The 15,266-nt window shown below is 41.2% G+C and overlaps 1 protein-coding gene across 2 annotated transcripts in view; it reads right to left on the reverse strand.

The window, feature by feature from the left end:
- LOC135519282 (receptor tyrosine-protein kinase erbB-4-like) overlaps nucleotides 1-15,266 on the reverse strand; it is a 540,414-nt gene that overhangs the window by 261,144 nt on the left and 264,004 nt on the right. For both annotated transcript variants that reach the window (XM_064944424.1, XM_064944423.1), the window contains exon 2: nucleotides 2,563-2,714. In XM_064944424.1, the coding sequence (XP_064800496.1) occupies nucleotides 2,563-2,714 (152 nt within the window). The remainder of the gene's footprint in view (nucleotides 1-2,562; nucleotides 2,715-15,266) is intronic.

Below are 15,266 nucleotides of genomic sequence, written 5' to 3' on the forward strand. Positions count from 1 at the left end.
CATGTCTTATTATAAGGTTTAGAACATGTTAAGCTAGTGAGCCAACCAACCTACGCCAGATGTAAAGGAATGCGTTGTAGATCTTGTGACTGTGGCTACAAGGAGACTGTGACGTCAGGGTCAGGGAATGGTGAAGGCCTTCTCAGATGGATTACTGGATCATATCCTGCCCATCCAACTGAATGAAGGTGACATAGAAAGTGATCTAAGTGTTACCTTATCTGTGAACCATCATGTGGAAATGAAATGTGCTGCAAGATTTCTTGCATTTTGCTGGCGAGAAACACACTTTCACAAACAAGTCGGATTCAACACACATACACATACACAAAATGCACACAGAAAAAAATCAAATGATCTTGGGGCAGAATTCCAGTTATTAATCTTATAGCTGGGTCTTGATTCATCAGCGGTATGGATGAGGTTTAGAAGATGGACTCTATTTACTGCTAAAGCTGTTCAGGGGGCTTGGGATGCAGCCATCCATCTCTGGCTATCTTTAAAAGGGAGGCATAGCACAGGCATCACTTTCAATCACCCAGTAGACAGCCAGCCACCCAGCCAAACACACTGCTCAGACTGCCTGGCCACCATGCAGGAAGGAAAGAAGCTTCTAGCTAGGTTTTATTTCCCTCTCCTCTCCCCCTCTCCTACACCTCAAGGTGAAGTTTTCCTCCTCCTCATCCTCCTCCTCCTCCTCCTCCTCCTCCGCTGCCCCAGGGATGGCACATTATTAATGTGTTTTAAAATAATAATAATCTTAACAACCCAAAAATACACACATTACCTTGCCCTCCTCCCTGCTCCCGTGCTGCTTGGCACCCTGTGTTTCGAATTAGTATGTTCAATTAACCCTGGTTAATTGTGAAGCCTTGGCACATGCACAGCGCCACGGGGGGCCATTTTGTAAACGAACAGCAACCAGCCTCTGTTATATGGTCATGTAAAGAAATGATAGCGTATTCTAGCAAGGCTTGTAACCAAGGTTCTAAACCCTGTCACTCGATGTGCATCCCTTCGTGAGTTCTGCAATGGCAAACTGCAGCATACAAAGAGCAAAATTGAACTATGAACTGATTTTTCTGAGTAGGATTGTAGCTTGTAGCAGAGACTAACGATAATCGTACTGTCTTCACCAGCACATTGCTTCCCTCTCATACTCACAATGTTGAGCAGTGTCCCATTACCTGTTAACTCTGTAGGGGGCCAACGGTAACACTGCACTCTCCACCGCTCCCCTCCACAGCACGCCACACTCTGGAATTTGCTTTTTCATTGCGGGAGGTAAGGCGATATAGTGGTCGACATTGTTTAGAGGAACACAGAAGGGCTTGAATTCTTCTGTTTTGTTTTGTTATGTAAAACAGTACTGTGTTATTCCTTGATGCTGGTGGCCACACAGATACACAGCTTTTACATAAGAGGAAGACTGTTTCAACACAAAAATACTAAACACGTATCACTGAGGGTATTTTCTTCAACAAACACGGATTCAAAAGTATTTAAGCAATTGATCAAAGCCATTTTTAGAATGGGGGTTATAGTCACCTACTTTTGCAATGTAATTTCTGAATCGTAACACATAGACCTGGTAAACTTGATTAGGTGACTCTGTCTAAACATTGATCACTGGATCAATGTTAAATACATTTGAGGCCAAGTCCTCTCTGGCCTTGCTGGAGATTGGGTTTTCTACCACTACGTTAAAGCACCATCTCATAAAGTGCTTAGGGTTCAGACAACCACCCAGCCAAACCACCCCATTACAACCCAACACACACAATAATGCAGTCAGCACAACAGGGGTTACCCCCCCCCCCCAATTCTCCCAAATGGACTGAAATCTTGTGCTGCATCTCAAATGGTACCTTATTCTAAATAGTCCATCTAGTTCACTACTTTTAGCAACTCGTGTACAGCAGTTCACTGACCTGCCTCCAACCCCTCATGAACACATCATTACCACATTACCACATAATTACCACATTACCACATTACCACATCATTATTTCACTTGGCCTCAGAGGGTGTGTGAGTGAGCGTGTTTTGGGTCACTTAAGCAATTGCATCACTGGTCCCTCATCTAACCTACAGTCAATCCCAAACAAACCATTTGATTATTATGTTTTCTAAATCTCTAATCAATAAGGCTATGGATTGTGTTGAATCGAGAAAAAGAATCAGGTCATCATACTTCCATGAAGTCTCACAGCAAGCAGAAGGGAACATGGAGACAATCAGTGTTTGGTATTTAGAGATCAGAGAGGATGACGGTCTGACTGTCACAGACAGCCTAGCTGATTGGTAAGAGAAGACCTACAAGTAAAACCATGTCAGACCAACAAGGTTGAGTGGACAATGACTGGTTCCAAAGTGAATTGAATAGACACTGAAATGTTCAACAACGTGAGATGTGATTCCAGAACAGATTGTCCAAGTCGTGATTCTAATACTGATGTGTAAGTTGGGTCTTACCCTAAAGAAGGAGAGGTCGAAGATTAAAAGCTATACAGTTGGGGAATAAATACAGTGAAAAGCTAAGAAGGGATGGTAGTGTCTTACCCTGAGGAAGGAGAGGTCTCTGGAGCGATCGATGCTGGTGATCTCCAGGTTCCCCATCACCACCTCACAGTTCTCATAATACTTCCTTAGGGTGCGGTACTGCTGCTCCAGGTCTGACAGAGTACTCAGCTTGTTCTCTGTGCCGGCGCATACTACAGAAAGAAAGAGGAGAGAGGACGAGGTATGTTAGCTATGCGTTCATGTGTGTGTGTTTGTGTGTACAGGAAGCCCCTGAGGCCCAGTGGGCAGATGAGTCCCCGTTAGTGTGTGTCCAGGCTACTGAGTAGACTGCTGCTATGTAATTAAAGCCTGTCTTTTCCACCCATCAAACACCTTTTATCCCCACTAAGACAGGAGACATCTGCCCTGTCAGCTGCTGCTGCTGCTACCGCCCAGAGGACAGCCCAAAACACCCCAAAACAACACAAAATCACAACAAAGCACAATTGAACACACACGCACACACACACACGCACGCACGCACGCACACACACACACACACACACACACACACACACACACACACACACACACACACACACACACACACACACACTGTGGGCTTAAGTGGTGCTTTGTCCATCAGTAAAGAGGTGAGGCAGCAATTCTAAGAAACATGTCATAACCTCCATTGCCACATGAAAACAAACAGAATAAGGATCTTTCCATTCAGAGGTGAGTAAAAGGTTATGCAAAATACTGCCATATTTAACATCAATAATACAGCCCCACCTGCACTCTTTTTAGAGAGATACAGAGAAGAGAGTGTGTTTCCTTAATGGCACCCTATTCCCTATATAGTGAACTATTTTTGACTAGGTCCATAGGACCGGTAAAATAAATGGTGCAATATAAAGGGAACAGGAAGCAATTTGGGATGAAGACACTGCCTTCTCCCACATTACCATTCAACTCTAGCCATGTTGTCACTGTGGGCTGTTTCTAGCCACTTCACGGTTGACAGGGGAGCTATCGCCTTGACAGGGGTGGCAGAATCCTCTCAGAGTTGTCACACAGTCACCCATGAACTGCCACACACCACCATAGGAGAACAAACACACACACACCTGTTTACTCCAAACACACACACCTGTCTCCTCCAAGACAGCTCCCCTCAACTATCTTACCTCAATTGTATGTACCATTCTGAGAACCCTGTCTCTGTGATCTGTGCTCTCTCTCTCTCTCTCTCTCTCTGTCTGGCAGTTCTTTGTATTTCCCTTCTTTTCTAAACGTTTAGCTCACACTTCCCCTCAGAGAAATCAATCAAAAGAAGTCAACCTCTACTCCTTGCTAAACTCAACTCATACCCCCTTGTTGTATTAGCAGTACTGTGAAAGCCAACTTTCATTTGATTTCCTATTTATTTCCCCTCCATTACCTCTCAGAAAATGGATGGATGAGAAACAGAAGAATCAGCTTCAAGGCAACATTGGGCTATAAAGACAAATGAGATCTTGTTCCAACAATTCCTCCTCACATGATATTAGATTACAAGAGGCAGAGGGAGCATACAGATCTCACCGAAGAGTAAAGAGATGCGTACAAAATGATACCCTATTCCCCATAGGAATAAGATGCCATTTGGGACACAACCAAAGCAAGGGAGAGGCAGGTATCAAACAGAGCTAGCATGCAGATCAGGTGTGATGTGGTAATATACAATGAGGCCTGGGTGTTTTCAATAACGGTTAACATTGGTATAGATGGAGGAGGGAGGAGGGGGATCATAATATAGGATTTCCAGGTAATAAACAGTTATTATAGCCTCGGGGTACCGTGACGAGATGTCAGGTATTGTGGGATGTGCAGCGTGTGTCCCAAATGGCACCCTATGCCCTACATATATGTAGCACTACTTTCAAAAGTAGTGTGTTATGTGGGGATTATGATAACATTTGAGATGCAAGCGCAGTCTCCCAGTGAAAAGGACAGTTTATAATATAACATCAGCCAGTCACCCAGTGAAAAGGACAGTTTATAATATAACATCAGCCAGTCTCCCAGTGAAAAGGACAGTTTATAATATAACATCAGCCAGTCTCCCAGTGAAAAGGACAGTTTATAATATAACATCAGCCAGTCTCCCAGTGAAAAGGACAGTTTATAATATAACATCAGCCAGTCTCCCAGTGAAAAGGACAGTTTATAATATAACATCAGCCAGTCTCCCAGTGAAAAGGACAGTTTATAATATAACATCAGCCAGTCTCCCAGTGAAAAGGACAGTTTATAATATAACATCAGCCAGTCTCCCAGTGAAAAGGACAGTTTATAATATAACATCAGCCAGTCTCCCAGTGAAAAGGACAGTTTATAATATAACATCAGCCAGTCTCCCAGTGAAAAGGACAGTTTATAATATAACATCAGCCAGTCTCCAATGAAAAGGACAGTTTATAATATAACATCAGCCAGTCTCCCAGTGAAAAGGACAGTTTATAATATAACATCAGCCAGTCTCCCAGTGAAAAGGACAGTTTATAATATAACATCAGCCAGTCTCCCAGTGAAAAGGACAGTTTATAATATAACATCAGCCAGTCTCCCAGTGAAAAGGACAGTTTATAACATAACATCTGCCAGTCTCCCAGTGAAAAGGACAGTTTATAATATAACATCAGCCAGTCTCCCAGTGAAAAGGACAGTTTATAATATACCATCAGCCAGTCTCCCAGTGAAAAGGACAGTTTATAATATAACATCAGCGAGTCTCCCAGTGAAAAGGACAGTTTATAATATATCATCAGCCAGTCTCCCAGTGAAAAGGACAGTTTATAATATATCATCAGCCAGTCTCCCAGTGAAAAGGACAGTTTATAATTTAACATCAGCCAGTCTCCCAGTGAAAAGGACAGTTTATAATATATCATCAGCCAGTCTCCCAGTGAAAAGGACAGTTTATAATATATCATCAGCCAGTCTCCCAGTGAAAAGGACAGTTTATAATATAACATCAGCCAGTCTCCCAGTGAAAAGGACAGTTTATAATATAACATCAGCCAGTCTCCCAGTGAAAATGACAGTTTATAATATAACATCAGCCAGTCTCCCAGTGAAAAGGACAGTTTATAATATAACATAAGCCAGTCTCCCAGTGAAAAGGACAGTTTATAATATAACATCAGCCAGTCTCCCAGTGAAAAGGACAGTTTATAATATAACATCAGCCAGTCTCCCAGTGAAAAGGACAGTTTATAATATAACATCAGCCAGTCTCCCAGTGAAAAGGACAGTTTATAATATAACATCAGCCAGTCTCCCAGTGAAAAGGACAGTTTATAATATAACATCAGCCAGTCTCCCAGTGAAAAGGACAGTTTATAATATAACATCAGCCAGTCTCCCAGTGAAAAGGACAGTTTATAATATAACATCAGCCAGTCTCCCAGTGAAAAGGACAGTTTATAATATAACATCAGCCAGTCTCCCAGTGAAAAGGACAGTTTATAACATAACATCTGCCAGTCTCCCAGTGAAAAGGACAGTTTATAATATAACATCAGCCAGTCTCCCAGTGAAAAGGACAGTTTATAATATACCATCAGCCAGTCTCCCAGTGAAAAGGACAGTTTATAATATAACATCAGCGAGTCTCCCAGTGAAAAGGACAGTTTATAATATATCATCAGCCAGTCTCCCAGTGAAAAGGACAGTTTATAATATATCATCAGCCAGTCTCCCAGTGAAAAGGACAGTTTATAATTTAACATCAGCCAGTCTCCCAGTGAAAAGGACAGTTTATAATATATCATCAGCCAGTCTCCCAGTGAAAAGGACAGTTTATAATATATCATCAGCCAGTCTCCCAGTGAAAAGGACAGTTTATAATATAACATCAGCCAGTCTCCCAGTGAAAAGGACAGTTTATAATATAACATCAGCCAGTCTCCCAGTGAAAATGACAGTTTATAATATAACATCAGCCAGTCTCCCAGTGAAAAGGACAGTTTATAATATAACATAAGCCAGTCTCCCAGTGAAAAGGACAGTTTATAATATATCATCAGCCAGTCTCCCAGTGAAAAGGACAGTTTATAATATAACATCAGCGAGTCTCCCAGTGAAAAGGACAGTTTATAATATATCATCAGCCAGTCTCCCAGTGAAAAGGACAGTTTATAATTTAACATCAGCCAGTCTCCCAGTGAAAAGGACAGTTTATAATATATCATCAGCCAGTCTCCCAGTGAAAAGGACAGTTTATAATATATCATCAGCCAGTCTCCCAGTGAAATGGACAGTTTATAATATAACATCAGCCAGTCTCCCAGTGAAAAGGACAGTTTATAATATATCATCAGCCAGTCTCCCAGTGAAAAGGACAGTTTATAATATATCATCAGCCAGTCTCCCAGTGAAAAGGACAGTTTATAATATAACATCAGCCAGTCTCCCAGTGAAAAGGACAGTTTATAATATATCATCAGCCAGTCTCCCAGTGAAAAGGACAGTTTATAATATAACATCAGCCAGTCTCCCAGTGAAAAGGACAGTTTATAATATAACATCAGCCAGTCTCCCAGTGAAAAGGACAGTTTATAATATAACATCAGCCAGTCTCCCAGTGAAAAGGACAGTTTATAATATAACATCAGCCAGTCTCCCAGTGAAAATGACAGTTTATAATATAACATCAGCCAGTCTCCCAGTGAAAAGGACAGTTTATAATATAACATAAGCCAGTCTCCCAGTGAAAAGGACAGTTTATAATATATCATCAGCCAGTCTCCCAGTGAAAAGGACAGTTTATAATATAACATCAGCGAGTCTCCCAGTGAAAAGGACAGTTTATAATATATCATCAGCCAGTCTCCCAGTGAAAAGGACAGTTTATAATATATCATCAGCCAGTCTCCCAGTGAAAAGGACAGTTTATAATTTAACATCAGCCAGTCTCCCAGTGAAAAGGACAGTTTATAATATATCATCAGCCAGTCTCCCAGTGAAAAGGACAGTTTATAATATATCATCAGCCAGTCTCCCAGTGAAAAGGACAGTTTATAATATAACATCAGCCAGTCTCCCAGTGAAAAGGACAGTTTATAATATAACATCAGCCAGTCTCCCAGTGAAAAGGACAGTTTATAATATAACATCAGCCAGTCTCCCAGTGAAAAGGACAGTTTATAATATAACATCAGCCAGTCTCCCAGTGAAAATGACAGTTTATAATATAACATCAGCCAGTCTCCCAGTGAAAAGGACAGTTTATAATATAACATAATCCAGTCTCCCAGTGAAAAGGACAGTTTATAATATATCATCAGCCAGTCTCCCAGTGAAAAGGACAGTTTATAATATAACATCAGCGAGTCTCCCAGTGAAAAGGACAGTTTATAATATATCATCAGCCAGTCTCCCAGTGAAAAGGACAGTTTATAATTTAACATCAGCCAGTCTCCCAGTGAAAAGGACAGTTTATAATATAACATCAGCCAGTCTCCCAGTGAAAAGGACAGTTTATAATATAACATCAGCCAGTCTCCCAGTGAAAAGGACAGTTTATAATATAACATCAGCCAGTCTCCCAGTGAAAAGGACAGTTTATAATATAACATCAGCCAGTCTCCCAGTGAAAAGGACAGTCTATAATATAACATCAGCCAGTCTCCCAGTGAAAAGGACAGTTTATAATATAACATCAGCCAGTCTCCCAGTGAAAAGGACAGTTTATAATATAACATCAGCCAGTCTCCCAGTGAAAAGGACAGTTTATAATATATCATCAGCCAGTCTCCCAGTGAAAAGGACAGTTTATAATATAACATCAGCGAGTCTCCCAGTGAAAAGGACAGTTTATAATATAACATCAGCGAGTCTCCCAGTGAAAAGGACAGTTTATAATATAACATCAGCCAGTCTCCCAGTGAAAAGGACAGTTTATAATATAACATCAGCCAGTCTCCCAGTGAAAAGGACAGTTTATAATATAACATAAGCCAGTCTCCCAGTGAAAAGGACAGTTTATAATATATCATCAGCCAGTCTCCCAGTGAAAAGGACAGTTTATAATATAACATCAGCGAGTCTCCCAGTGAAAAGGACAGTTTATAATATATCATCAGCCAGTCTCCCAGTGAAAAGGACAGTTTATAATTTAACATCAGCCAGTCTCCCAGTGAAAAGGACAGTTTATAATATATCATCAGCCAGTCTCCCAGTGAAAAGGACAGTTTATAATATATCATCAGCCAGTCTCCCAGTGAAAAGGACAGTTTATAATATAACATCAGCCAGTCTCCCAGTGAAAAGGACAGTTTATAATATAACATCAGCCAGTCTCCCAGTGAAAAGGACAGTTTATAATATAACATCAGCCAGTCTCCCAGTGAAAAGGACAGTTTATAATATATCATCAGCCAGTCTCCCAGTGAAAAGGACAGTTTATAATTTAACATCAGCCAGTCTCCCAGTGAAAAGGACAGTTTATAATATATCATCAGCCAGTCTCCCAGTGAAAAGGACAGTTTATAATATATCATCAGCCAGTCTCCCAGTGAAAAGGACAGTTTATAATATAACATCAGCCAGTCTCCCAGTGAAAAGGACAGTTTATAATATAACATCAGCCAGTCTCCCAGTGAAAAGGACAGTTTATAATATAACATCAGCCAGTCTCCCAGTGAAAAGGACAGTTTATAATATAACATCAGCCAGTCTCCCAGTGAAAAGGACAGTTTATAATATAACATCAGCCAGTCTCCCAGTGAAAAGGACAGTTTATAATATAACATCAGCCAGTCTCCCAGTGAAAAGGACAGTTTATAATATATCATCAGCCAGTCTCCCAGTGAAAAGGACAGTTTATAATATAACATCAGCCAGTCTCCCAGTGAAAAGGACAGTTTATAATATAACATCAGCCAGTCTCCCAGTGAAAAGGACAGTTTATAATATAACATCAGCCAGTCTCCCAGTGAAAAGGACAGTTTATAATATAACATCAGCCAGTCTCCCAGTGAAAAGGACAGTTTATAATATAACATCAGCCAGTCTCCCAGTGAAAAGGACAGTTTATAATATAACATCAGCCAGTCTCCCAGTGAAAAGGACAGTTTATAATATAACATCAGCCAGTCTCCCAGTGAAAAGGACAGTTTATAATATAACATCAGCCAGTCTCCCAGTGAAAAGGACAGTTTATAATATAACATCAGCCAGTCTCCCAGTGAAAAGGACAGTTTATAATATAACATCAGCCAGTCTCCCAGTGAAAAGGACAGTTTATAATATAACATCAGCCAGTCTCCCAGTGAAAAGGACAGTTTATAATATAACATCAGCCAGTCTCCCAGTGAAAAGGACAGTTTATAACATAACATCTGCCAGTCTCCCAGTGAAAAGGACAGTTTATAATATAACATCAGCCAGTCTCCCAGTGAAAAGGACAGTTTATAATATACCATCAGCCAACCCCCCCGACACATACAACGTTTCACTGAGATTGAATTGTTAGTATTCCGTTTTGAAACCTTAATGGAAATCCAGCTAAATGATTTGAGTACGGTCAACTCAAAATGCTGTTGTACATCACATACAACATCACATACTCAGTTCTGCTAAGTGGTAATTACTTAGTTATCAGTGATCGGTAATGAAAGTCTACAGTATCTGTAATGAAAGTCTACAGTATCTGTAATGGAAGCCTACAGTATCTATAATGGAAGCCTATATCGCCATGTAAGCCCGACATGGTGTTGACTGCCCAGTGAACGACAGCAAAGCCACCTGTATAAACCTGGTTGGATGCTGGGAAGTACATGTGAACAAAAGAGACAGGTAGAACAATGGGTGGGATAGCGTGTATGGTAACTTGTGAGGGCATGTTACATACAGAAATAAATAATACATTGTATTTCTCTCTCTCTCAGAAGCACAGCTGGCACACACTTGCACAGAGGGGATTCTCCCCCTAAAGTGTGGATTCCCATTCAGAGGAACTGAGGCCCAATGTCTTCATTTCTATGGCTTTATCCCCCACCCCCGTTACTCCTCGTCTTCAGAGGATTGATTTAATTTCTTCTCTGGGATTTCCATTCCAGAAATGATGGATTGAGGCAATGAATCTCAATATGGGATTTCTTCATATACTTAACTAATAGCAGGATTAGAAGCCTGCGGTACAAAAAACAATATGCATGTCTGTTTCAGGCGTGTCTGTGTTTGCCTGTGTGGGTATCTATATGGTTTTGATAGTAGCCTTGGTGTGTGCAATAAAATAACATTAAATATGTTTCACATTAATTTACACAAGGCTGTTTGTTAACCAAGGCTCTAAGGATGGGGTATTTTTGCATTAATTATAAAGACACCTTATTGCCATGGAATATGGTTGAAAATTGCAATAATGTAATATTAAACTCAATATAACTCAATGCTTAATCTCTTTGATTCCCTCCCTTTTCTCTCAGGTAATCTACAGTGCACAGTGTAGTTTAGACATCTTCAGAAATAAGCATGCAACTGTGTCCCTCAGTAAGTATCAACATCAAAGAGCTTCATCAGTTATTTAAACAGTTTCTGTGTTAAATCATGTTCACTGTAAAACTGTGATGTGTAAACAGACAAATGCTGCATGGTAAAATCATGAATAGAAATGCAATCTACTCTAGAATCCCTCTCAACGTAGAAAATCTATGATGACACTGATTGATTCCTATTTTTGTTTTTGGCAGAAATAAAAGTCTGCTTTCCCTTGGCATGCTAACAGACCTCATTCAATTCAATCACAAAAACCATATAGGGGCAGATAAGCCCAAATATAATTATGTCAATTTTTCCCCCAAATAACCTTTTCTATGGATTCAATTCCAGAATATCCAAAACATCATAATTATCTTGGCCCATCAGTGTCATGCAGCTATAATCAAATAAATGAGATAGTTTCCCTCTCATTCACTCAAGCCCACACAAACAAACCTCTAGCATTTCCCCATAAGCCCTACCACTTCCTGTCCAGGAGCAATATGGTTTGGAAACCAACTGAAACCAAGCTGCTGGTGATCACCTCTGACACTGAAACATGCTGCTTAATATCACACTTAGTGTAGAAACTGTCCAACCCTACTCCCAAACTGCACCATAACCATAGAAGGAAACAGTTGTATAAACATGACATGTACACTTGGAGGAAACCACCACATACTTCAACCAGTCACGTAGTGTGTTTCATGCTGTGGTGAGAGAAGAAAAACAGATGGAAAATCTAAATGAGTGAAAGAGAAGGTTGGATGTGAAAGGGTCTACTTTCTCTGCTATCATCTCCAGATAAGAAGCGGTGCTGATCTGCTCTCCCTGTGTGACATTGAATAATCCCTCCACCCCTCTGTCTCTCTGTCTCTCTCTCTCTCTCTCTCTCTCTCTCTCTCTCTCTCTCTCTATCCATGCTCTCCTCTCTTTCTCTCTCTCCATGCTCTCCTCTCTCCATTCTCTCTCTCTCTCTCTTGCTCTCTCTCTCTCTCTACCCATGCTCTCTTCACTCTCTCTCTCTCTTGCTCTCTCTCTCTCTACCCATGCTCTCTCCACTCTCTCTCTCCCCATCCTCTATTCATCACTGTATTGCTCTCTGTCTACATCACTCTCCCTCTATCACCCCTCTACCTCTTATTCCACTCTGTCAATCCACGATTTCTTTCTATTTCCCCCTCGGTCTATCAACCCTCTGTCTCTTCCCACTCTCTATCACTCTCTCCAACTCTCCAACTCTCTCTCTTATCTCACCCTCTATCAGTCCCCCACCTCTCCATAGAGCAGCTTATAGACTATAGCCTGTGAGATGGGTCTCATGTGAATGGGTTTCAGCAGTTTATAGAATTCTCACTCCAGGGATGTATGGGCCCTCAGAGTCGCAGAGGTGGACGCAGTTTGGAAAGTGGACAGTAATTGGCATGACATGCCCTGAGAGTCTTCAGCAGGTTTACCACAGATCATAGAACATAGAAATAGAAATAATAGAAAGGGTGTCTCCCTTCAAGTCAATGGTGGCATAATGGATGGACTGACAGCCATTTTGAGTGTACCCCATTGCCTCACATCAGATAACATGACAGGCGTCTGCACTGATCTGTCTGGTAACTCTCTGATACTCATGGGATAGCTAAAAATAAGTTGGGCTACTTTGCTGCCTCAGCATTCTAAAATGTTACCAAGGTGACATCGTCCACTTAAACCCCTTTCACCATCAAAATAGTCCGTTATTCTTACCAGAAACTATAAATCTGTATACAATATATTTTTTTAATGTAATGGGAGTCTTCACTACCTCCTTCTACATTGAGCTAAGGTGTCTTGTGGTGGTAGAATCAGTATTTCTGAAATTCAATTTGTGCATGAAAATTAGGTACCTAATGCATTAGCTAGCTACTGTCTGCTTGCTGGCTGACCCCGTTTCAAATCAATCCATATGAAACGAAAGGCAGGGCTGCTAACAACCAGTTAACACAATTAATGTTGAATACTCCCTCTAGCTAGCTAGCTACTGTAGTGAAGTTCTAGTTGATGCACAAATTAGTTTTCATATCTGTTTGCTGTGATTAGTGTGTCGAGTTCTACAGCACAGCTGACTGCTCTCTGCAACGTTATCACGTTGGCCAAATGTTACAAAGTAGCGAGGTACAGTGCCACCTGTCAGAGTCAGAAACATGCTGATTTAGGAGAACAGTCCCATAACTTTGGTGCAGTACAACTTCATCAACAAGCTGGCAAACTAGCTACAGTATGGCTATTCAAACCAACTTGCACTAGGCTGCTAGCTGGAGCAAGTTTTACCCAGTTGATCAAACATGGTTTCCCGTAGTAGCCAGTGCGCCATAGCTACCGAGAGTGGAGTGATTTTCAGAATTAGGAACTAATGTTAGGCGGATGAGCAAAACCTTGATTTTTAGACATGAGTTCCACGTCCTACAAGACAGATTGGTTGAAGGACGAGTGTCGCGTAGGAGTGATGCCATCTGACGTGAGACAATGGAGTGTACCATGCAAGGAAGTAAAAGCAGGAAGTGTACCCTTCAATCTGTGCTGGGACTTGTTCAGTCAACTCAGCTGATTTGACAAAAAACACATTATATTGCTTGAGCCACATCAGTTAGCATAATACCAGGCAGGCATTGCGAGTGTACCTAGGACTTTACCAGTCAAATTGCCACGGTTTGAGCTTCCAAGCCCGTTCTATTCATTGTATTTATATGCCAGAGATAGGGTATCACATGGCATCTGTCACTGTCACAAAGATAACACTAAAAGTCAATGGGTTCACTCTGCCAGACACAGTGGGTTCATCCCAAATGGCACCATATTCCCTTAAAAAAAAGTAGTGCACTACAAGTATATGGGGTACTGGGTGCCATTGGGGATGCAGACAGTGAATCTATGTGCCTCTCTCTGTGGCATAAATAAAACATGTATAACGTTAAATATTTAAAGAAGCACTACGCTACAAACCACCCTGTGACCTGCTATGTCATTTTCTCATCAACTTCAATTTCATTTGGTATTCTATAAATATACTCTGTGGAATTAAACTAAATGATCCTCCCCAGATAAGTTTCTACCTTTTACTCAATTAATTTCCGTAAGTATTGCACAACATTACTTTGTCAATAGTGCCTGTGGGTTTTTATTGAACACCAATAATGTGGAGAGTGTCACAGTCTCCAAGGCTTATTGGGCCTCACAGCCACGCTAGGAAAGGTCATACCAACACACAGTAACTCACTGAATTAAATAAAGTTGCAAATGTCATTTCTTCAAGTAAACATCATCGATAGCTCAGTTTGGGGAGGGAGGGGGTGCCTGGGGTTGGTGTGTGTGTGTGTGTGTGTGTGTGTGTGCTGGACGTGCTTAACTATACTTGTGGGGACCAGAAGAACAAAATATGACCAACTGGGGACGTTTTCTTAGTTCCCACAAGGTCAAATGCTATTTCTAGGGGGTTTAGGGTTAAGGTTAGAATTAGTGTTAGAATTAGGTTTAGGGTTAGGAGCTAGGGTTAGGTTTAGGGTTAAGGTTTTGGCGTTAGGGTTAAGATTAAGGTTAGAGTTAGGGAAAATAGGATTTTGAATGGGACAGAATTGTGTGCATAAGCATGTAAAAGCTCAGTTTGGGGAGAGGGAGGACTTGTCGGGTGTTGGAGATGGAAACAGACAGACATCTACTGTATACTCATCCCTCTGCCTTTATTTCTGGCTCTCGCCTAGTAACAGTCTCTCACCTATGTGACATTTTAGAACTGCATTTACAGATAAAATATAGTACTGTAGGTCGAACGTCATTATCAAGGAGGCTGTGCTTACGAGCCAGACTGAGAACTACTTGAATGGATTCCTATTCTACATTGGACATGATTTTTAGTCCAGGACTATAATTCATCCCTAGGGGTCTAGGATTGAGGGTCAAATGCTCCAATCCCGCTTGAGTTTGAGATGATGAAACACCCCTTCTCTGACTCCTGTGTCCCCTGTCCAATGAACTTCATGGGTCCAAAACTAGACCGCCCTTAGTACTCTCGGACAAAATGTTTGCATCTTGCTTCATGCCATGCTGAAAAACAAACAATGACACTCCTCCTCCCTCCTCTATGACCCCTGTGTCCCCTATGATGAGCTTCATCGGTCAGTTATCATGAGTTACAAGCTGCAGTGGCCGGTGTAATCATGCCTCCAGATTACTGCCCATCTGCTGGTCAGCTTAATAACGATGATGAC

This window comes from Oncorhynchus masou, chromosome 29 (assembly GCF_036934945.1).
Source record: "Oncorhynchus masou masou isolate Uvic2021 chromosome 29, UVic_Omas_1.1, whole genome shotgun sequence".
NCBI classification, from domain to species: Eukaryota; Metazoa; Chordata; class Actinopteri; order Salmoniformes; family Salmonidae; genus Oncorhynchus; species Oncorhynchus masou.